Source organism: Cydia fagiglandana, chromosome 22 (assembly GCF_963556715.1).
Source record: "Cydia fagiglandana chromosome 22, ilCydFagi1.1, whole genome shotgun sequence".
Lineage (NCBI taxonomy): Eukaryota > Metazoa > Arthropoda > Insecta > Lepidoptera > Tortricidae > Cydia > Cydia fagiglandana.
Window position 1 is genome coordinate 7,410,880 of NC_085953.1, and position 23,935 is coordinate 7,434,814.

At 38.5% G+C, this 23,935-nt stretch overlaps 2 protein-coding genes across 3 annotated transcripts in view; one reads left to right on the top strand and one right to left on the bottom strand.

The window, feature by feature from the left end:
- The window catches only part of LOC134675474 (plastin-2), a 77,304-nt gene that overhangs the window by 35,714 nt on the left and 17,655 nt on the right, over positions 1–23,935 (bottom strand). The window lies entirely within an intron of this gene.
- LOC134675682 (uncharacterized protein K02A2.6-like) lies at positions 10,152–15,005 on the top strand. Of its 2 annotated transcripts, none has more exons than XM_063534011.1 (2): positions 10,152–11,332; positions 11,701–11,787. In XM_063534011.1, the coding sequence occupies exons 1-2, from the start codon at positions 10,343–10,345 to the stop codon at positions 11,704–11,706; spliced, it is 996 nt and encodes a 331-aa protein (XP_063390081.1). In that variant the 5' UTR covers positions 10,152–10,342; the 3' UTR covers positions 11,707–11,787. The 2 variants fall into 2 exon arrangements, with proteins under 2 accessions (XP_063390081.1, XP_063390080.1); XM_063534010.1 differs by having other exon boundaries at positions 11,253–11,332; positions 11,701–15,005.

A 23,935-nucleotide genomic window follows, 5' to 3' on the forward strand; every position in this document is an offset into this window, starting at 1 on the left:
TGTTATGTAAACAGACGTGAGTCACTGGTGACTCACGCGACCCGAGTACCCATTCAGGGGTGATTTGCTACTGGTACGGGGCCGAATAAATCTAGACTCCTACAGTGCTAGTCATAGTGAAAACAGCTAGGCGAAATGGGATCTTATACCCTTGGAACAAAGACTAAGCGGTCTTAACAGTTTTATTTTATTACCATCGAATAGTTAGTACGTTTAAATCTATAAATTCGACTAATGGAAATGAGGGTGAATTTAATCGTTATGTTGTAGATATAGTTAATGTTGAATATTCAGTAAAAAATAATATTTTACTGCGATTTGATGCAAATAGAAATTTAAGTCTTGTACATCCAGCCGCAAAAATGCACGGCCAGTGGCCCAGTGCATTTATGAATGAATTTCATTCATAATCAGAAGTATGTACCAACTATCAGTTAAATATCTAAATTATAACATTCCCTGCGTAATTTGTGGTTGCTACAACTTTGATTGTGTAAGGACATAATTTATAATTTAATTAAAAATGCCAAAACTGCGGTATGCGGTTTCTTTGTCGTTTCTCCCAGTAAGACACAATGCAAGGTAAGGCACGGGCTGTCAAAATGCCAGACGATGCATTAAACAAACGATTTCTTTTGCTTTTATAACAAAGTCACCATTATTATAATGTCTTATGTGGTTTTAATATACGAACGCATACGGCATTTTTTTCTCTGATGCTACAAAGGCTTGGGCTGTTAAAACTCGGAGTGTCAAAATGTCCAACGCCTGGCGGTCGCGACGTCTAAAGACCGCTTAAGTTGGACCTGTGATTTCCAATAGTTTCTATGCGTCTCGGGTTCATTCAATACTAGCGGCCGAGCCGCAGGCGAGTGCAATGTTCAGTGAAGGCTGCATTTTTAAAGCGAGCGTCACGCGGGGCCTGTCTTACCATTTTTGGTGCGTTTCCTCACTTCCGACCAACTTTAAACTTATCTGATGTGTGTCAAGGGCTTTCCTTCATGGCTTTCGACTTATGATATTTAATGGAATATCTTGTTATTCGGGAAGTTTGGTTGAAAATTGTCCAGTGTTGAATATTTTTACGCATAATTAATTTTACATAAATTGAACCTCCTTTTTAATCTAAGATATCAGCAACATCTGTCAGGACCGTTCTTTTAAATACTAGTTTTGCTTTTCTGGAAATAAATGTTCATTTAAGTATTGACATACAAAACTAACAAATCTAAAAATAACCCATTTTATATATCAGACCAATTTAATTGTTAACCAATAATTGAAGTTAAATGTGAGACCCGTAACGAATCGTACCTATATTTCGTTTTTTTAGCATTAGAAAGAACTTTCAAGAAGGTAAGCGATCTTGACGTGTCTTTCAATTGAAAAATGCTTTTTAAAAATCAAAAACTATTACTTATGAAAGAAGAAGAATATAAATGATAATATTAGATGCATAATTGTTACATATTTGCCGTAACTTATTTTTAAAATGTGTTTTTCAATTAAAAGACACATCAAGATTGTTTACCTTATTTCTAATGCTAAAAAAAGCGAACTATAGCTCAAATGCAATCTTTATCATTTTCGACGCCGTGTCAAACACAAAAGCTGTCACGCAGACGCCACGTCACCGAAGTGTCAAAACTGAAATTGAACTTTATGCATATGCACGTAGGTCTATATTGCTCTGTGGTCTGTGACCGATTAATCAGTCTTTGGCGTTGGACCTGCGGTGCGGATATATCGGCCATTGGCGTCCAAAAGGTTAAATAAAATAGTTTTTCGTTCGTATAACTAGGTACATTGGATACTTATCACAAAAGGGGGCAGTATGTAAGACAGTGGCATATTAGCCATGTTTTAGTAATCTAATCAAGCTATTAGTGATAAATATTAGGCAGGATGTGTGGTTGGTCATGTACGAGTATCTGCGTCAACGAGTTTATTGCCTCTTTATCGATAATTACCGAATTATCGGCTATGTTGAAATTTAAATATACCGATAAATTTATTTATATTTCTGTTACTAAATCTGCTAAATGATTTAATAACATAAATCGTGTTGTACATGCTTAAGGAAATTACAATTAATTAAGAAATTATTTTTAATATATTTAACTAGGTACATTTATTACTTTACTGAGTTTATGGTATATTTGTGTATGGTATTATAATTTGCAGGAAAATTAATTAATTAAGTCCGCCTGTAGTACTCTTTCTTATGTGCAATAAAGTTTAAAAATAAATTGATTAATAATAAAATCAAGATATTAATTAGCATTCGATATTACACACTTAACGCGAGGAAGAAGAAGAAGATATCAAGTTATATCATTTAATGATTTTGTACCACGCTAAATCATGAAGTCGGTTTTAATCTCCGACAAATATTTGTTGCAAACAAGTAGATGCCATGAAGATACATAATATCCATTGATTATTTGTGTATGTAACTGTATAACATTAGTGCTCATCACTAACATACGGATTCTCGCAAACATTGAGTTTAACATTCTAACCGTATACGTCGGCCTAATTTGGTACACTGACAACAACATCTTAGCTGACCATTTGTGAACCTTATACCTTTGCAATACGGCTTAAAAACGGTCAGTTAACAGTGTGGTACAATACCGACATATAAGTACTGGTACGTACTGTACAGGGTCAAGGAACGCCGATGCTTATGCGATTAGGGGACCATTGACCGAACCACTGAATACCTAAATCTCAATCAGATCCGTTTTATGGTACACGTATACTAAGGAATGCTTATTGGCCGCGTTCAAGTTACATCTGATCGGTAGTTCTATGTTCGAAAATAGGATACCGTTTCGTGGAGCCATTAGGCCCATTAGGAAGTTTGGAATTATATGGACCATTATAATGATCAAATTTCTTTCTGAACATTTGTTGAAACAGAAACTAGGAACAGTTTTTCTTCATACAAAATATACCGGTATTTTAAACCTCAACCTATAGTTCGTTTTTTTAGCATTAGTAAGAACTTGGAAGAAGGTAAGCGATCTTGACATGTCTTTTAATTGAAAAACGCTTTTTTTTAAATCAGTAACTATTACTTATGAAAGCAGATAAATATAAATGATCGTCTTATATTAATAATTGTTACATATTTGCCGTAACTTATTTTTAAAATGTGTTTTTCAATTAAAAGACATATCAAGATTGTTTACCTTATTTCTAATTCTAAAAAAAACGAAGTACCTATAGGAACAGTTTTCCTTTATACAAAATATACCGGTATTTTACACCTCAACCTAATAATACGAAGTTGTTACCTAATAAATACATGATTCAGTCCTACGTAAAGAACATAAACTAATTAAACATATTGGGCAAATTAGAGTTGTTAAAAAAACCGGTTTTGAGCCCTGGTTGAAACAAATCTTTTAATTCTATGTAAGTATTAAGTATATTAACATACAATAATGTCAATAACATACATTTCACCAAAAACATTTTCTAATGAATGTGTTGGAGGCCAAGACTCATTTTGGGTCACGGCGCCAACCAAGTAAGTAAGTAAGTAATGACAGTTTTGAGGATTTATCGTTTTCATTAAAACTACTTTTTTAGACCCGGAAATGCAAATCGTCGTAGGTGTGACAATAATGTTTACATTTATTATTTATTTATATTAAGACTTCACGATAGGTTTTGCCTTAATGAATTGAATATATTTATTCATGAGGTAAATATAATTCAATTCGTATTTTCACATCTATTTATTAACACTTTTATTGTGTTCCTAATAATATAGATTTAAATACGAAGAAATAGGTCGATATTAATAACTATAAGTCGAGGCGTCATAATATCCTTAAGACAATATCCTCAAGGAAACAATAATATAGAAACCTTACTGATGTAGCAGGGTTTAGTTGCACCGCTTTCGTGTCAAGTTGATTGACTGTGCTGTGCCCCTTTCGAGTAGTATGTCTCATGGCTTGTGCATGGCTTGAAACCTTATAATAGAAATTACATTTATAAACAAAAATTTAAAAATACGTTTTTGGCAAAAATTTCATTTTTGATACAAGCTTTTATCGCTGACTGTACTTTTCATACGACAGACAACTAATACTCATTGAGACAATTCTAAAAACCCCTAACACAATTAGGTTGCGTTGTTTCATCACAGAGTTCCTATGGCCACCTCCTGTCTCCATCGTCAGATCAGCTCGATGGTACCATAATATTGCATTGTCATCCGATTTATACATGCATGCAAAATTTCAGCTCAATCGGAAACCGGGACGTGGATCAAATTTAACTTGCAAGATTTGATTACAGACAGACAGACAACGGGACAGGTGAAACTAAATAAAAGCTTGTAAAAAACTTATAGAATATTATGAGTCCTATAAATCCTTTGCTAGGTTTCTATTGAACCTAATTAAAAACATGAATATGTAAATTATGTAATTAATACTTAATTATTCATACACATTGATTCTTTTCATACATTTTAAACTTGAATGTGTCGTTTATGTTCAAGCGCTGAAATAAAATTATCTAACTTTTTTTTTTGTCAACAATTTATAAACACGACAGATTCAACATTAAAAAACTTTTTAACATCACTGATATCTTTTGTAGTATGTTATGTTAAACTTAACAAAACATTCTTGTATTGTTGCTGGTACACTGTGTCAGTTGATCTAGTATAGACTGGATGAAGAATAAGAGATAAGTGGGATGTTCCTGATGGGACAATATACAGTCAGCAGCAGAAGTTGCTAAGCGGGCCCGGTGTTCAAAATGATCTTGACGCGACTATATTGATAAGAGAATAAGAGCGTGTCTAGGTAATTTTGAACATCTCACCCGCTTAGCAACTTCTGCTGCTGACTGTACTTTCGACCTTAGACAGTATTTTCAACTTCCTACTTGTTGCGATAAAGGGCAGGATATGCATGAACCAATTTGTAGGTAATAAATTAAAATACTGTAAGACGAACGAACAATAGAATACTCTTCATTGCTCAAAATAGGGTCATTGCGTCAGTTTACCGTCCAGTGCCTGTATCCGTCCACTTGGCGTAGTTGCTACAAAGATCATAAGAATATATATATTCAAACTATACGCAATTCTGTAGCAACTACACCAAGTCATGCCAAGTGGACGGAAAAAGGCACTAGACGGTAAACTGACGCAATGACCCTATATTTCAATAAAGAATACGTGGCAACAGGCGGTATAATAAGGCCATTCTCGTGACCATTTGACATAAAGAAAACTAATAACGAAAGAAATATGGATTCTCGGAGCCAATATATTTTGTTCCAAGTAACAAAAGTATGTATACCTATAAGTAGAACTTATGGGAATCACCCATACCATTTTGAAGTTGATACTATTTATATGCGTTTACTAATCATCATTTATTGGAAATCAGGTGTTCAGCGTCAGTGGATTCCCTGCCAAAACCGCAACGATGAGAGTACTTACCACTCCATGGAAAATCGTAAAGAAACAGGATCATACCATAATTATTCGGAAAACAATATCAGTTCGTTGGAACTAACTGAGGAGTGCCCCATTTGAATCATTAATATATTTACTTGCAGAGTGACATAAAATTAATAATAATAAATGTTAATATAATATATAATAATTTAGCCTATATACGTCCCACTGCTGGGCACAGGCCTCCTCTCAAGCACGAGAGGGCTTGGGCTATAGTCCCCACGCTAGCCCAATGCGGATTGGGAATTCACATACACCTTTGAATTTCTTCGCAGATGTATGCAGGTTTCCTCACGATGTTTTCCTTCACCGAAAAGCTAGTGGTAAATATCAAATGATATTTCGTACATAAGTTCCGAAAAACTCATTGGTACGAGCCAGAATCCGCGACCTCCGGATTGAAAGTCGGGCGTCATATCCACACGGCCACCACCGCCTTCACCATAAAATGAATGGCATATTTTATCCTGGTACCAACCACAACATAAAATACCAATTAAAAAAATAATTTTAAGCGGTAAATTTTATGAAAATGATAGGGTTATCCGGGAAACAAACAGGGGAGATAGATACACGACAATTTACACAAATGACCAAATATGGTCATTCATGGTAACGCAACTAATGCATTATTTTGTATTGCTCATGTTTTTTTCATATTATTCATCACGTTTTTAGTCATATTAACCGAGCAGACCCTGGGTTAAGAAAAAAGCTAAGATGAGGAAGAAATGGAACGATTCAAGAGAAAATATAAAAACACATAGAAAGCACTAACTAAAAGAAAACGAAAATAAGAGATAAGAGATCTTTATTTGCATACCATAGTACAGATGTTATATACATGGACCCTGGAAAGGGTGTAGCAAAAATTGGTGGTTAACAATTTCATAGTATTGGTTATTATTACTACTGACTTATAATAGGAAGATCAAGACAAGATCTCTAGAATCAGACTTTCTTTTATAAGTATTTCTTTTATTTTATTATATTTACTCTGTAGTAGTCTGGAGTAAAGTAAGGAGAAGACAGTTCCTGTATACGTCAGGTCTGATCGCGATGATTTGATAACCACACATGCATTCAAATATCATATTTAAAAGAAAGAGGAAGTAGTCCTGAATCCTGAAGAAAGGCCAGGTCAAGAGCACCCTAAACCGGCAATCGTGTATGAGGAATGTTATGAAAGTGAAGGAAGCGAAAGAGGTATGTCAGGATCGTACGTAGCAAGTGGAAATCCGTTGTCTCTGCCTACCACGCCTCTGGTAAATAGGCGTGATTATATGTATGTATGGACCCGGGTATGTCCTTAAACTACGTCCAAGACCACTAGTGGACGGGCAACAGCGTCTCTCAAATTCGGTGTACTTGACTGCGATCCCCAACCCGCCTGCCAAGCGTGGTGATTATGGCATTCACCCCCCATCCGGCATGTATGGAGGTCCAAGGGGGAAGCCTATGTTCAGCAGTGGACGTCTTATGGCTGAGATGATGATGATGATGATATGTATGTAGGAAGTAGTATAGAAATCTCTTGAATCACACTTTGCCTTCCAGCAACTTTGTAGTGAAGTAACGATTAAGCTCCACCTGTCGCCGAGGTCAGGTCGCGATGACTATCGCACAATAGGCATTTGGGAAGCGGATCATGGGAACGTAGCGGTAAGCGGTAGCGGAGCATGGGAAGTTCGCACGCGTGGTCAATGCCGGGTTATGGTAATATCGGTATGCAAGTTCAAGAATATAGGTACTGTGATAAACTGGTGTACAGAACTAGAGAGTCAATTGATAGTTTGAAAATATATTTTGGAAGGATTAGGGTATGCTCCCGTTACTAGTTCCTAGATCATTCCCTGTTCTCGCTATTAAGAAGAATTTAAAGTGCAGCTTTCAAACACAAATAGTGGGTTCGAATCCTGGTATTCCTGGGTTAACATGGTTAACCCCATAAGGCATTACCCTTCCTGAAAAATTTGCGCCAGCACCTATGCAATTTGAAGAAAGTTCTAATATGAAAAGCGTATTCCAGAATTCAGTAAGTTTTAGTTTAAGTTTAAGCCATAGACCTTCTTTGTTTCATAAAAGGTTGACCAATTCACATGTTTTACATCCATAATATTGATAAGCAGTAATTTACTGTATACTTACTACTTAATTGGTCAATTTTACGCATGTTGGTCGAAAAATTCCTTTGTAAACAGGTTTTTTAGGCTATATATTAATACAAACGAGCAACGGAACATTTCGCATTCTCTAGTAATAATAAATTAAAGTGGCCCTCTTGAATAATGTAGGAGCTGTGTCGTACACTATTACGATATTAAAACGCATTCTGCATAACAAGGGGCCAGTTGCATTGCTATATTAGAAATGTCAGAAGTCCGTTTAATATTGATAGAGTTAGGTCACTTGATAATTGAGGAGATAGTTGCATTGAAGGTTTGAGAATGACGTAAGTTTGTTGGGATGATGATGTACTAAGACATTAGGTAACTGAAGTAGTCGCAAAAGATAATGTCAGCGGTACATAAAAGTCAAGGCACTATGCAAGTATACCTACTAAACAATCTAGGAGGTACTTATACATAGATATATTGGGTGCATCACGTATATGTTGGCGATAAAAAAGCACAAGATTGTTGCTACAATGTTTGGTACTTAGCTTAATTCAAACATGTGCAATAGAATGATCTCATGGTTCAAAATACGCAGGCTACAGATTTTTATTGTTTTGACAATGTTGTCGCAAGAATCAGTCAAGTATGTTTGTTCTAGTGCTAGTACAAAAGTGTCTAATGAAGCGTGTAGGCAGCGCTGTCCATCTTTGGGTGTCTGGTTTCTAAGTTTTTGCAACAATATATTTGCCTCCAACATTGGTATACCTACCTATTATAAATGAAAAGCCCGAGGCCTATGTTCAGCAGTGGACGTCTTATGGCTGAGATGATGATAAATGAAAAAATAAATCAACAGTTCTGGCCTGAGTATTCATACCTTATACCGCGCAAGAGACGCGAAAGCACGTACATTAACCCATGAAGTTTATAGGTAGCAGTCAATTATCAAACTTATTCAAGAGAAGAGAACAATTTTGTTCGGTAAGCCTAATAAGAAGCATTTGGATCATTCGCAATTGTAAAAAGTGGTAAACAGACTACGGTTAATCTATTCTAAATAGATAAACGAACATCACAGGCCCGCCGACGGCGATAACTTTACCTATTTCGCAACTAAGTTCTGTCGATGGTTTGAATTCCTATTCATAACTGGGTGAAACACTCGTACTTTGTCCAGTGGCAAAACAATGCAATGTAGCAACTGCATCAAGGTTTCTATTTCCGTGCATCTAGATTAAAACGCATTTAGGCTTGTGAAATGCGTTTTAGTTCAGGGAATGAAGACTATTGTCTGAAGTTCACTTAAAGATGAGTAGTCAAAGGGTTCGTACTTCGTGTCCAGGCCGGAACAAATGAGGTTCTGTGAACCGGGCCTATCTCAACGACTGTTGAGACTTTTTTCTGGGTTAAAGGTTAGGATGCGTTTTGTAAAAGGGAGAATACTTTCTCACAAACAATCTTGAGGATGTTCATGTTTGTAAGAGCTAAGGCCCAAAACGAGTAAGCCTGGTATTATTGCTAGAAAATCGCAGCCTTAGCTTTAGGTATTTAAATAACTAAAAGTATCGCATAGATCTTGCATAGTTTGGAATTAGCTCGACCTGAGTAAGTATTGCCTCCAAATACATTTTTGGTTCAGGTGCTCCGTTGAATAGCCTATTAAGTGCAACCTCCTTTCTCTGTATCGCGAATCTGAACAGTCGATTCCAAACGGGTGCGTGTAGAATTTCGATTGAATTCGATTCGATTGCAAAAGTTTACGCAACCCGATTGCACATTCCGTTTTTTACACGTTTATCGCGAGCGAGAGTTGCATGTTTTAGTGGATGAGAGTGCTGTCGTATGTGCTTATGCGACTAAGTGAGTCGTTGCACATGCATTGTATTATGTATGGCCTAAAATCTCATCTATCACTTTTTTGCAACTAGAAGGCTAATGTAGTTGTTTTTGTTTTTTGCTACGGCGCTGTCGCGATACTCCATCGCTAGTTAAAGATAGTAGAAAGATAGTAGTAGATAGTTATTAATAAGTATTTAAATGTGATTGTTTCAAGCATGACATATACTTATTTTAAACTTTTATCTTGTATATCTAAAAGTAAAGAAGTGTTAAAATAATGACGTGATAAAGGTCTACGGCCAGTGTGGGCGTATTTTGCAAACTGAACAAATAAGCCAACACAAGTGTTCCATTGTACAACTTTAGGCACAAAAAGGATCCGTAAATATGTCACAAGTGCGCGAACGATTTTATAAAACCCACAGTTTAGTTGACAATTTGTCAAGAATGGTGAAAATTTAAAATTAATGATGTCAATTAAACATAAATAACTGATGAGTTTACAATTGGCCCACTAATGGACACCTTTATCATATGATTTATATGACACACGGACATTCATCTAAAACTGAAATTTCAACTCAATGTATGGTTTGGCTATTTTAACAGGCACTGTTTAATGTCCATCACTTGACAAGATATATTCCGCAGTGTATATTGTCTATCACACACTTATGTATTTATTTTAATGTTACCTGGTATATATTAGGTATATGTATAGATATGGAGGGTAGAACCAGTCTTGCAATAAACGATATACGGAACGCACGCCTATTATTTGTCACTGGCGAACGAGGCATGGTTTTTACCGTTATTTTAGTAAATACGCGCTAAAATCAAGTATTATTTGTGTACGAGTGATAACTAAATCTAAATAGTGTTAAAAAAAACAATGGGCGTCGGCAAAATACCCGAGTTTGACGTGAAAGCTGGAAATTGGACTATGTACTGTGAGAGGTTAGAAATGTATTTTCTCGCGAACGATATTAAGGATCAAGTGAAGTTGCCGACACTAATCGCAGTAATGGGAGAAGATGCATATCAATTGTTATCGACGCTAGCAAGCCCCAACCAACCTTCGTCTTTGACCTTCACTAACGCGGTGACTCTGCTAAAAAATCACTTGCAACCGAAGCCCTCCATCTTGGCCGAACGCTACAGATTTCGACAGCGGCGCCAGGCAGAGGGAGAGAGTGTAGCTGAGTATGTGGCAGAACTGAAGAAGTTGGCAAAAACATGCGATTTTGGTACCAATTTAGAAGATAATCTTCGCGACCAACTTGTTTGCGGTATTGTCAGTGAGTCGACGCGGCAAAGATTGTTTGCAGAGGACGGCATCGGCTACTCGAGGGCGGTCAGCTTGGCTACGACACTGGAGGCGGCAGAAAAGAATGCAGTCGCCGTAGATCGTGACGCTAAGGTTATCACGGGTGTACATAAACTTGAAGCGAACCATAAATGTATGGCGTGCGGTGAGATTGGGCATAAAACGGAAGGCTGTAAATATAAAAACTTTGAGTGTAGTTTGTGCAAAAACTTAGGCCATTTAAGAAGGATGTGCCCGGAGAAAAATGCAAGATTCGGGGTGACGGAAACGGCGGGCAGCCAGTCACAATCACGCGGCGACAGCGTGACCTATAACGGTAGCGGAGCACGCGGTAACCGATCAGCTGGGAGAGGCGGCAGCGGGCGCGGGCGCGGGCGCGGGCGCGGGGGGCGCTCGGGCCGCCGAGCCACAAACAACTATTGGGTGCACGCGCACCGGGCATCAGCTGACGCGGCGAGCGATAACGGCGGATATACGTCGGCGCTGGACTATAGTTGTGATTCGGATGATAACAACGAACCTATGTACCAAATGTCGTTAAGCAAATATAAACCGGTATGTATCACAATATTTGTAGAAAATCAGTTGCTAAATATGGAAATTGACACCGGAGCTGCCTTAGCATGTATCTCGCTAGATACTTATTATAAACGTTTCAGTGATTTACCGTTACGGCCATGTCGTTTAAATTTAACGCTATACGATAAAACTGTTATTCAACCGGAGGGTTATGTGCGAGTCGAAGTTAGGTACAAAGGAATTACGAAAATATTAGATTTGTATGTCATAGACCAGGGTATCACGACTCTTTTAGGTCGACAATGGCTTTGTGAGTTAGGTATAGATATTCCTGCTTCTATGATTTGTAATATAGACACAGAAAAAGCAAATAAATCTAATAATCTTAATGAAATCCTTTCCAGGCATGAGTCATTGTTTGACGGCACCTTGGGGCGGTACACGGGCGGCACGGTGCGGCTGCATGTACGCCCGGGCTCGGGCCCGGTGTTCTGCCGCGCCCGGCCGGTACCGTTCGCGCTGCGGCCGCGAGTTGACGCCGAGCTTGACGCCATGCTGGAGGCGGGCGTCATCCGGCCCGTCACCCGCTCCGACTGGGCCACTCCTCTGGTGATTGCTCGTAAGGCGGACGGCGGAATACGACTGTGTGCGGACTATAAGGTGACCCTTAACCCTAACTTATTGGTCGATAGGTACCCGGTTCCCAAGGTCGATGACCTTTTTAGCACGCTAAGCGGATACAAGTATTTTACTAAATTAGACTTGTCACAAGCTTATAATCAACTAGTCCTAGATGAGGCGTCCACGGAGTACACGGTAATAAATACACATAGGGGCCTATTCAAATACACTCGTTTAGTTTATGGGCTGGCGTCTAGCCCAGGAATCTTTCAAAAGTTTATGGAAGATTTATTTAAAGGGGTACCGGATGTAATAATTTTTTATGATGATATCTTAATTAAAAGTAAAGACATCGGTAGTCACCTTCACACGATCGAGCAGGTGCTAAGTATATTAGAGTCAAATGGGTTAAAAATTAAAAAAAGTAAATGTGACTTTTTGACTAAGGAAGTTCAGTACTTAGGTTTTGTTCTCGATAAGGAGGGTTTAAGGGTAAACCCGGATAAAATTAAACCCATCATTGACATGCCCCCACCCCAAAATAACCATCAATTAAAATCTTTGTTAGGTATGATCAATTTTTACGGAAAATTTGTAAAAAACTTAGCATCCCGTTTAACACCACTGTATAGCTTATTAAAAAAAGGCAAACATTATCATTGGGGGAAGGATCAGAATGAGGCATTCCTTCAGGTAAAAAAAGATCTTTGTGGAGCGGAGGTATTGGTTCATTTTGACATGTCACGGGTTAGTGTGGTAACTTGTGACGCGTCATCACGTGGCCTTGGGGCAGTTTTGGCTCAACGCGCTCCCGATGGCACCGAGCGCGCCGTCGCCTACGCGTCACGCGCACTTACCCCCGCGGAAATGCATTACAGTCAAATTCACAAGGAAGCTTTAGCCATAGTTTTTGCCACAGATAAGTTCCATCAGTATTTATTTGGTAGAAAATTCATTCTTCGCACGGATCATAAACCTCTAGTGAGCATTTTTGGACCAAATGTTGGAATACCAATTACAGCAGCAAGTCGGCTTCAGAGGTGGGCGATTAAGTTATCAGCTTATGACTTTAACATAGAATATGTAAATACCGATAAAAATACCGCGGATGCCCTATCGCGTTTAATTAATTCTCACAAGGAGGAATCAATCGCCTCTGAAGAAGTTTTGCCTGAGCAGACGTACTTACATTTTGCATCTGAAGCCCTTTTATTAGACTATAAGGTACTAAAAAGGGAAACAGCTTCAGACCCGATTCTCAGCAGAGTTTTGAGTTACATCGTGGATGGGTGGCCTACTGACGTAGATATAAAAGAACTTAAGCCATATTTTAATAGACGGAAAGAGATATATATAGAATTAGGTTGTGTCATGTGGGGACACAGAGTAGTTATCCCGATATCTTGTCAATCCAAGGTAATGAAAGAGCTGCACGACACACATATGGGGGTTGTCAAAACAAAGGCGTTAGCACGGAGCTATGTGTGGTGGCCGGGAGTGGACGAGGCCGTGGAGGCGGCCTGCGGCGGCTGCGAGGTGTGCGCCAGCGTGGCGAGCGCGCCGCCCGGCCACGCACCGAGTCCCTGGCCATGGCCCAATCGCCCGTGGGCAAGATTACATTGTGATTTTTTAGGGCCCATATTAGGGAACACTTATTTAATTGTGGTAGATGCCGGTTCTAAGTGGATTGAGGCAATTCGTATGAAAACTACTAACGCAGGGGCAGTAATTTCAGAGTTAAGGCCAATGTGGGCGAGATTTGGCCTACCAAAACAAGTAGTTACAGATAATGGCCCTCCTTTTACTAGTGCGGAATTTGAGTCTTTTTTGGCAAGAAATAAAATTGATCATTTATTTTCAGCGCCTTACCACCCGGCGTCTAACGGTGCCGCAGAAAATAGTGTTAAAATTTGCAAACGGGTAATTCAAAAAGCTATTAAACAAAAAATAGATATAGATACGGCTTTAAACCGGTTTTTATTATCATATAGAAATACGGAGCATTACACTACTGGTGAAAGTCCGGCCAGAATTTTACAAGGAAGAAATTTACGTATGCGCTTAGATAATTTTAAACCAGATCGTTTAGACCGTGTAAACAAACGTCAAGAGCAGGACAACGCGGTACGAGGGGTGCGCGGGCGCGAATTCGCACGCGGCGACGAAGTGTGGTGCCGCGACTACCGCTCCTCTGATCGCTGGGTCCCGGGAAAGGTCTCAGACATTCTAGGTAATACCGACTATAAAGTGTTGTGTGATAAGGGAACCGAGGTACATAGGCACATCGACCAAATAAGGCGCAGGGTCCCAAGGGTAACTGAGGAAGTACGTACACAGCCTAGATCATCCGTCCATCGTAGAAATAGCTCCTTAATTGTTCCGCAAGTAGAGGAATGCGAGCCAGAACCAGAGGAACGACCAGCCGAGCCGATTAGAGCTAGCGCGAGCCAGGGTAGTGCGACTAAAGACCCTTCCCCGCAGACTGCCGCCGTGGACCAGCCCCAGGTTGTAACCGATAAGGTTGATAATATGTGTCCACCTAAAAGGGTACCTAAACCTCCTATACGTTTCGGATTTGAGGAATATTTTTAGAATTAAGTATCACCTACCTTCTTTTCTGTATGATTGTGTTAATTGTTAGCTGCATAGGGATGTAAGCGTTCTAGTGTTCGACACTGCCTACTTTTAATCTAAATGTATAGTAGTAGACTGGACAATCACAGAGTAAATCAACGTAAGTAATTCACATGCCGAACATTCGCACGCTTACCTTGAATACCTAACCATAAATATTAAGATATTATTGTATTCATAAAATAAACGCATTTAAATATTAAATATAGCTAAATCTTAACTTGTAATTCAAGATTGTTCCTACCGGTGCACGTTAGATAATGTTACTGTACGTAGGTACACAACTACACATCTGTATCATTGTTACCTGTTACGATTCACAACTGTTTAGAAATTAGAATCAAATAGTATTAAGTTAGTTAAGTAGCGATTAAGGGTGGAGGTGTTGGTATATATTAGGTATATGTATAGATATGGAGGGTAGAACCAGTCTTGCAATAAACGATATACGGAACGCACGCCTATTATTTGTCATGTTTATTCATTTTATTCAATATCTTTCCATGCGAAACGTTCCTATAAAACTTATGAACTCCGTAACATGTTAGCTTCCTCGTTCTAGCTATACGGTGTCTCTATAGTACTCTATACTACACACACATGATAAAGAAACAAACATCGTAAGAAAGGTATGTTTACAACCTTATGCAAATACAACACGGACGTAAACAGCAGTGCAATCAATAATACAACGGCTGTAGGTACCATTTCGCAATAGAGGAGTAATATTGTATGAAGCTATGTCATCGTATCACGACCACGTGATTTCAGCCAGAGGGGCTACCGCGACCCAGGTTCGACGTGTTGCCTCTCTGTCGCACTCGGAAATTCGTACGTAAGTGTGTCAGGGAGGCAACACGTCGAACGTGGTTCGCGGTAGGCCTTCTGGTTCGTAGTTCGTGCCATCGTCGTCACTGTTAACCGACAATATATAATCCCTATTGCAAAGCCGTAAGGTCTACCTATGGTCATAAAAGTGTTAATACGGCTTCACTGGCGGACGGATCACGAATGGTAATCGGTTTAGTGCCGTCTGTAGCTTTGATTGCTGGCGGGACGTTTGGTTTACGGGGGATTTTAATGGGTTAGTTTGTGACTTTGATTAAAACTAGGGACACTTGGACAGCGATTAGGAGAATCATCCTTTTTTCCTCGCAACATGTAGATGAATGAAGTAGACGAGTGAATGCTTTTGCATTGCCCAATTCATTCTTGAATTATTATTTCTCTTTCTTCACATCGTATTAATATATCTTGTTTGTGTGCTTGTACTTATCGGATATTAGATTTACAGTAAAACAGCGTATTCATTTGTGTGAATTTAATTCGAATGTGATAATTGCAAATAAAATACATTAGAAATGCATTAATAGCGGAAGTGAGGGAATGATTCAACAATTAATACGGAGAACCTAGGCGTAAATGATTCCTATTACAGTTAAGTGACCACCTGCGCTGTGCTCACGCGATTTATGTGAAACCATCATACGAATACAGTAAAAACATTCCTCCATACCACCAGGAATATATTACATATACGCAAATATTTGAGAGAAACATGAAAAAGAAGACGCAAAAATAAAAATCGTAAAAACGCCCGTACATTTATTCACGGACTAAAGCTTGAAAAAGTCGTGACGGTGAAATACGAAAGAAATTACAACGAAAGAGTATCAATTCATATCGACTGCCGATCTCGTCGATTAGCTTAGTAATGTTGGCAAAAAACATTCGCAAGAAGTTGGCCTAAGCACCCGGATCTATGTTCTATAATACTTAGACTGCATAGGCTGCGTTTACTTAGATTTGTTACAGTTGGTTCCATAGGTAGCTGTGAACTAATACTTTAAGTTTGGTTGGTGTAACTAACTCTATGAAATCCTGGTACTCTGAATTAATATCTAGAACAAGAAATTTCTTCGAAACTCCGCAATGATCTGACGATGTAAAACTACAGGAAAGGCATATAACACAGAAGATATATCCTCAGTTCGTGTGGGAGGATTCATCGATTTTAGTTAGAAGAGAGTTAAAGATCTTACAATATAGAAAAGGGCCGTTATCAATGCATGTCGTTAACCGTTACGCGCCGAACGGAACGGGATGCCACGATAACATTGAAATTATTAATAGCATCGTAGTACTGCGCATACGCTCAATCATTGTATGGAAATACGATAACTCGTTGAGTGGAAGAGAAACGGATGTACACAATATGGGACTATGGGCCGCTATGAATCTATGTCAAAAGTTGTACGGTGTGAAATCTCTACCATGTATGTTTTGGAATAATATTGTCTGTAGGTGGTAAAACTGCACTTAAGAACTTGAAACCACGAGAATGGCTTACCTAGCGAATTCATCGATTAACCATGCAGTGTAGGTATAAGAGAGCTCAACAATTATTCAAAAGTGTCAGAGACGGTCTACTCTACCGCGAACATCGAAATACCTACCCGTAGGCCCTCTATCTATGAGGCTCTCTATCGCTCGCTTAACTTAAAGGCAGATAAAGAAAGTTCAATTTTCATTTTTCCCAGTAGGCCTTCTGAGATCTTGAGGTCACTTTAGATTGGTACGTTAAGAATTTCGCCCGCGGCAATCGGTGGCAACGTTCCGAAGATTTAGGCTAGTTCAATATATCGTTAACTTTGATGCAATAGTGGTTTGGGTTCTCTATATAGCTTAGTTGCTTGACAATGAGCAAGTATTGTTAGGAAATTGCTGTGAGTCATCAGAGACACTTGGGATTGGACTTTATACGATCGTGACATGGAGACATGAGGTCCCCAAGGTCTCACGATTGAATGACTAATAGTTTTGCATGGTTTGTTTAAGAGTAAACAACTAGCTTGAGGACTATTTTCTTCATGGGTGTATGCAATACGTAGATGCTGGTAATATAATTGTTACTGTTACTGTTATGCTGTTTAACTTGTTTTGAAATAAATAAATAAATAATAATGAATAGGATGATTTTACCTTATTTAATTACTTATGCATCGTGACGTCACGTCAGGCACCTCGTCAACTATATATAATGTATATTTCACAATTTTAGCATCAAAAGTAGTATAATTTAATTTGATTCTAGAATCTAATAGAATATAGATTGCAAAATAATAGACCCAATTGGTATAATTAGCCATCTACTTCCTCGAAGAATCGCGGCCACTTTGAATCCCTCATCCCAACCTATGTTTATCTTAATTAATGAGATCCATACAAGTCGCCCGATTAATGAGCCGTGCGCGCGCGCCACGGACGGACGGACAGATAAGAAAGTTATTTATGACAGGCATTTTGCATTGCTGTCAAATTATATGCGCGAGGGGAGAGTGTTCTCATGCGCTCTTTATCTTGAGAATCATTAATTAAGTGGCGAAAATCTAGTAACTAGAGTCGGACCAAGAAAAGTCTGCAGCGGATTTGATAGCCCACGCAGTGCAAGTGTTATTTATACGACATTATTTCATAGAAGTTTGACGTTTAACCTTTTGGACGCCAATTACCGATATATCCGCAACGCAGGTTCAACGCCAAAGACCGATTAATCGGTCACAGACCACAAAGCAAAAAAGATCAACGTGCATATGCATAAAGTTCAATTTCAGTTTTGACACTCCGGTGACGTGGCTTCCGAGTGACGGCTTTTGTGTTTGACACGGCGTCGAAAAGGTTAAAATAACACTTGCACTGCGTGGGATATCAAATCCGCTGCAGACTTTACTTAGTCTGACTCTAAGGGGACTCTGAACTCTGATTAACAGTTCGCCGGACGGTATCGGCCTGTCAGTTAGAACAAAAGTTTGACAGTTCCGAATAACTGACAGGCCGATACCGTCCGGCGGACTGTTAATCAGTGGGCCCTTTAATACATAAGTTCTAGAAGAATCGCCAAATAATGGAATAAACCGATTTGTAGGTAGGTTAAGAAGTTGTTAGTTCACTCAAAACTCAAAATGTACCTCTTCCTGTATTTCACTGAGTTGAGCTAACAATGCCTTTAGAAAAGCAGGAACATTCTACAAGTTTATAAATAGTCGGCAACTATTTTCTTAGGTCATACACTGTGTGGTACTATCATACATTCCAATGTTATGTGCTATCGAATATCAAGCACGTGTCAAAGCACTCCAGCGTCGCGGAAATCGTGCGCGTGCGACTAACAACGCCAGTGTTGCCAACTCGGATTTTGAAAAAATGCTAGACTAATGTCTAGATTATGCCAAAATTATGCCAAAGATTTTTGAAACACCTATGCTAAAAAAATGCTATAATATCACTTGAAATTAGACACTTAAAACACATACATTTTTCAAAATTACCGCCTTTTTCTACTGACAAGATCTGCTTGACCAACTTTATATAGTCCGTTGACGTCCATCCGTCCACAAAAGTCAAAATTCATATGTAAATATGAACCACATAAGGCGATGGCGCATGTTGTTGCTGCCAAGTTGGTGCAAATTTGGCTTAGACTAAATTATGCTAAAAAATATGCCAGATGCTAAATGGAAAATTTTGGTGCCAAAGCGGGTGAAAATATGCCAGATCTGGCATCATTTATACCAAGTTGGCAACACTGAACAACGCACACTGACTCGTCCTCGTCTTATAGGACTTTAGTAACTTACAATGTAAAAAAGGATCTTTAGGGCTATTGGCGCTTACGTCGCGACATGCCGTATTTGTATAGGAGCATTGTTAATAATGGCGTAAGCGACAAGCTTTCTAAAGACCCTTTCATAAAGTTTGGCTTACATTATTTTGTACTAACGCTTTTTTAAAGTTAGCTGGTGTATGGTTGGAAGGATATTACGTTTGATAAAAGGTATGCATGTCGGGTTTGGGAAAAGACCGGAACTGGGCTGGATAAGGAGACCTGATAAGGATTAATAGGTGAAAGATTATGGCGGCTTAAGCTGACGTTTGCTGGTCTTTGACAAAAATACTCAAGACAACAGAAAGGCTCGTCTTCTGGAATTATAGTGAATAAAAATGTAGATATACCTAGTTTAACTACCGATACACCTGGTTTACTGGTAAGAAAGGTTTGTTTCGCTGTGTATTATTATAAAAAATAGTCGCCTTTAAATAGAAGTAACTCCTCAACCAAAAATACTAACAAAAGCTTATTTAAAGTGCAGGAAAATTTATTTAACATTTAGCCGCCCAGACACCTATAAAAAGGCCTCCTGTCCCATTCTTATTTGAACTTTGTGTTGACAAAATAAAGTTTCGCTTTGCTTGGCAAGGTTTGACGTATGGGCGGCTAAGGGTTAAACTAGTCACAATCACAAACATGTTGAGGCCAGGCTTTTATTAATTAAACTATGAGAATTCTTTTAATACTGTTTTTATTCAACTCCCATTATCGGTTACAACATTGCGACGTGAACAGTGCATTGTCAGAGGCGCCACACGGCGGAAACTAGATAGAACTAAAAACAACGTTTACAGAGACAGATATTAGCTTTTAATTTATACTCCAATACTCCCACTTAAATTAATAAGGCTAACTTCTGCCATAGCCACTACCAATACATAAAGCATACTAAAACAAAACAAATTAGAACTTAAAATAAAATCTGATCTCGAATGCAATTAAATTTGCCAACTGGCAGGGCTTTGGTAAGGAAATCTGCCAGTTGAGATGAACTTTCCACATACTTAATGTTAATAATTTTTCCTTCTACTTTCTCTCTAATAAAATTGTATCTCACATCTATATGTTTGCTTCGCTTATGGAAGACTGGATTGTTAATCAATTTAATTGCACTCTGGTTATCTATGTTAAGTGTTACAGATTCTTGTGGTTCATTTATATCAAATAAAAACTGTCTCAACCACAAAATTTCCTTAGCTGCATCACTGGCAGCCATAAATTCTGACTCAGTTGTTGACATAGCCACGGTGTTCTGTTTCCTGCTAGCCCATGTAACAGGACCACCATTCATTAAAAATAAATAACCAGTATTTGATCTCCTCGTATCTATATCACCAGCAAAGTCAGAGTCCGAATACCCGACCAGTTCACTGTTATTGTGATAGCGAATTGACATTTCTTTGGTGCTTTTCAAATACCGAATAATTCGCTTCAAAGCATTCACATGTATAGTACCAGGATTGCTGACATACCTACTTACAAGATTAACTGCATAGGAAATGTCAGGTCTCGACACAGATGACAAAAACAATAATGCTCCCACTGCTTCTCTGTATGGAAATTCACTGCATATTTCATCATTCATGTCTCTTGATAACTGTACGTTTACATCTGCAGGAGTATTACAGCCTTTAGCATCTGTCATATTAAATTTATTTATTAAGTTCTCTATATACCGTTTTTGACATATAGACACACATCCTTTCTGTTTATTTATCTCCATGCCAACAAAACAATTACAATCTACTATTCTTATTTCAAAATTACTTTTTAGATCATCCAAAATCATGGATATAACATCCTTACTTTTTGACAGTAAAAGCCCATCGTCAACGTAGATAATTAGCAGTACCCTGATATTATTAAAATATCCCACAAATACACAACTATCTGACTGGCATGGTTTAAATCCATATGTAGTTAAAAACGAACAAAACTTTTTATTCCAACATCTAGAACTCTGCTTAAGGCCATACAAAGATTTGTTTAACTTACATACTTTGGACGACTCAACTTCAATGCCCTCTGGTATCTCCATATAGATTTCTTCTGATAGCTCACCGTACAAGAAAGCAGTCTTCACGTCAAACTGCTGTAACTCTAGGTCTTCTTTGGCTGCCACACTCAATAGCAACCTAATGGAGTCATACCGGGTTGTAGGCGAGAAAGTTTCCTTATAATCCAGATCTTTTACTTGTGTAAATCCTCGGGCACAAAGTCTAGCCTTAAATCTTTCTATTTCTCCTTCCTTATTTCGCTTTACACAAAATACCCATTTACTTGTAATAGGTTTCTTGTCAGTCCTGTCAGTTATAGTCCATGTATTGTTATGTTCATGAGACTGAAGCTCTTCTCTAATAGCTTTCTTCCATTCAAGACTATTTACATCACTGATTGCCTCTTGATATGTGTTTGGTATCTCAACTTCAGTAAAATTTACTTCTAAATTATTCTCATTTCTTTTATGAGACCGAAGTGTTATATTGCTTCGTTCCTCTTCATTGATGATGACTCGCTTAGGAGGCTGATATGAGTCGTCAGAGTCAGTGTTTGAACTCTGCACGCTATCATAAGAAGACAACTCGTCTTGACTTTCTCTTTGTGGTGGAGATGAAACACCTTGTTCTTGATCATTCTCTGTCTCTTCTCTCTCATCTGTCATTATCTCATCACCACTTAATTTTATCTGTGCAAAGTGTTGTCTTTTTTCAGGAACACCTCCTTCGTCAAATTTGACATCTCTAGATACTGTAATCTTTCTTGTATTTTGATCATACATCCTGTAGTTCTCTTGCTCATATCCAACCAACAACATCTTCTCAGACTTCTTGTCTAGTTTCTTCCTTTTCTCTTTTGGTATATGTACATATCCCACGGAGCCAAATACTCTGATGTGTTTCAGATTTGGCTTATCTCCAAACCAGAGCTCATAGGGAGAGATGTTAGGTGTCTGGCTGGATGAAGTCCTATTCAAGATATATACTGCACAATGTACAGCTTCTGCCCATAGGTTCATAGGTATGTCTTTAGCATAAAGCATAGATCTAGCAGACTCCATGATCGTCCTTAATTCTCTCTCAGCCCGACCATTCTGCTGAGCCGTGTAGGGTGCTGTACACTCATGGCTGATACCTTTGTCTTCTAAAAACTTCTTAAATTCTTGGTTCACAAACTCACCTCCATTATCGGTGTGTAAAGTGCGCACATCATGTAGAAACCTGTTCTTCACAATAGCATTGTATTTAATAAAACAGTCCAGCACTTCATTTTTGTGTTTCAAGAAGTAAATATGACGATAGCTTGTTGCTCCATCCTTGAACAAAACAAAATATCTCTTTCCTGATACAGATAGTTCCTCTATAGGGCCACAGACGTCACTGTAAACAATATCTCCAGGTTGTGTTGGGCCTCTATGAGATTTATTGAATGACAGCCTGGATTGCTTGCCATATTGACATGCTTCACACATAAAAGTATCACTGCCAGTCAATACCACAGGAATAAGTAGCACCATTTTTGCTCATATTTTGTATCTCTTTAGTATTAACATGTCCGAGCCTCTCATGCCAAACTTTGATGTCAGTTACCATGTTACATGTTTCTTGTATAACAGTTTTAATGTTCAACTGATACAGATTATTATCTTTTAACTCAGCACACATCACCACCACATTATCTTTAATTAGGAGCGCTCTTTTACTATCCTTAGTGATTACATAACCTTTTCTAGTTACTGCACCCTCTGAGAACAAATTTCTTCGCAACTCAGGCACAAATAGTACATCGTTTAATATACTTTGCTCCCATTGACCATTAACTAATCTATCTATTAGTATGGAACCTTTTCCACGGACTTCTACGGTTTGTTTGTTCCCTAATTTGACATTAATTGTCCTATCATCTCCACTCTTATATTCCTCAAAATCACAGAAGTATTCTCTTCTGAAAGTCATGTGTTTGCTCGCTCCTGAATCCAAGAACCATACATTATCACCATATGTATACAAGGAGCTATTTTCAGCGCTAAATGCCAACATGTCTGTTTGCTCTTTATTCTTGCGAGCCGATTTTCTTGGCGCTCGACAATCCCTCGCAAAATGACCCCTCTTGTTGCAATTGTAGCAAACAAACCTATGTGTATGGCTGGAGGTACTCGCTTTAGTATTACTATTGTTATTTTGTTTCTTTGACACTATTAATGCGGATTCACTTTCTCCTTCTGTAGTCAAAGTTGCTTCTTCGTCTAACAATCTTGAAGTCAAATTGTGCAGTGTTTGCTTAGACGATTCCAAAGATAACCAAGCTTGCCGAAGAGAACGGTAACTTGATGGCAGAGTCGACAGAATTTTAGTCATTATAGCCATGTCACTTATAGTTTCTCCGCTTTCTTTTAACTGCTTTGCCAAATTTTCGACTTTCGAAATATGTTGAGCTATGCTGTCGGTCGATGACATTTTATATTGATAGAACTTTTCATGTACCATCATTTTGTTATACTCCGACTTTTGTTCATAAATCGACTCCAATTTATCCATTATCTCCTTAGCAGTTCCACAATTTTCAATCAGCGATATTTGGTTCAAATCCATTGACGAGGTTATAATAAACATAGCCATGCCATCTTCCTTTAACCATTGTGCGGATTTTGCCGCCGTCGCACTCACTTCTTCTGCAGGTTTTACTTTCGAAATATCCAAACCCTTAGCTTTCAAGGC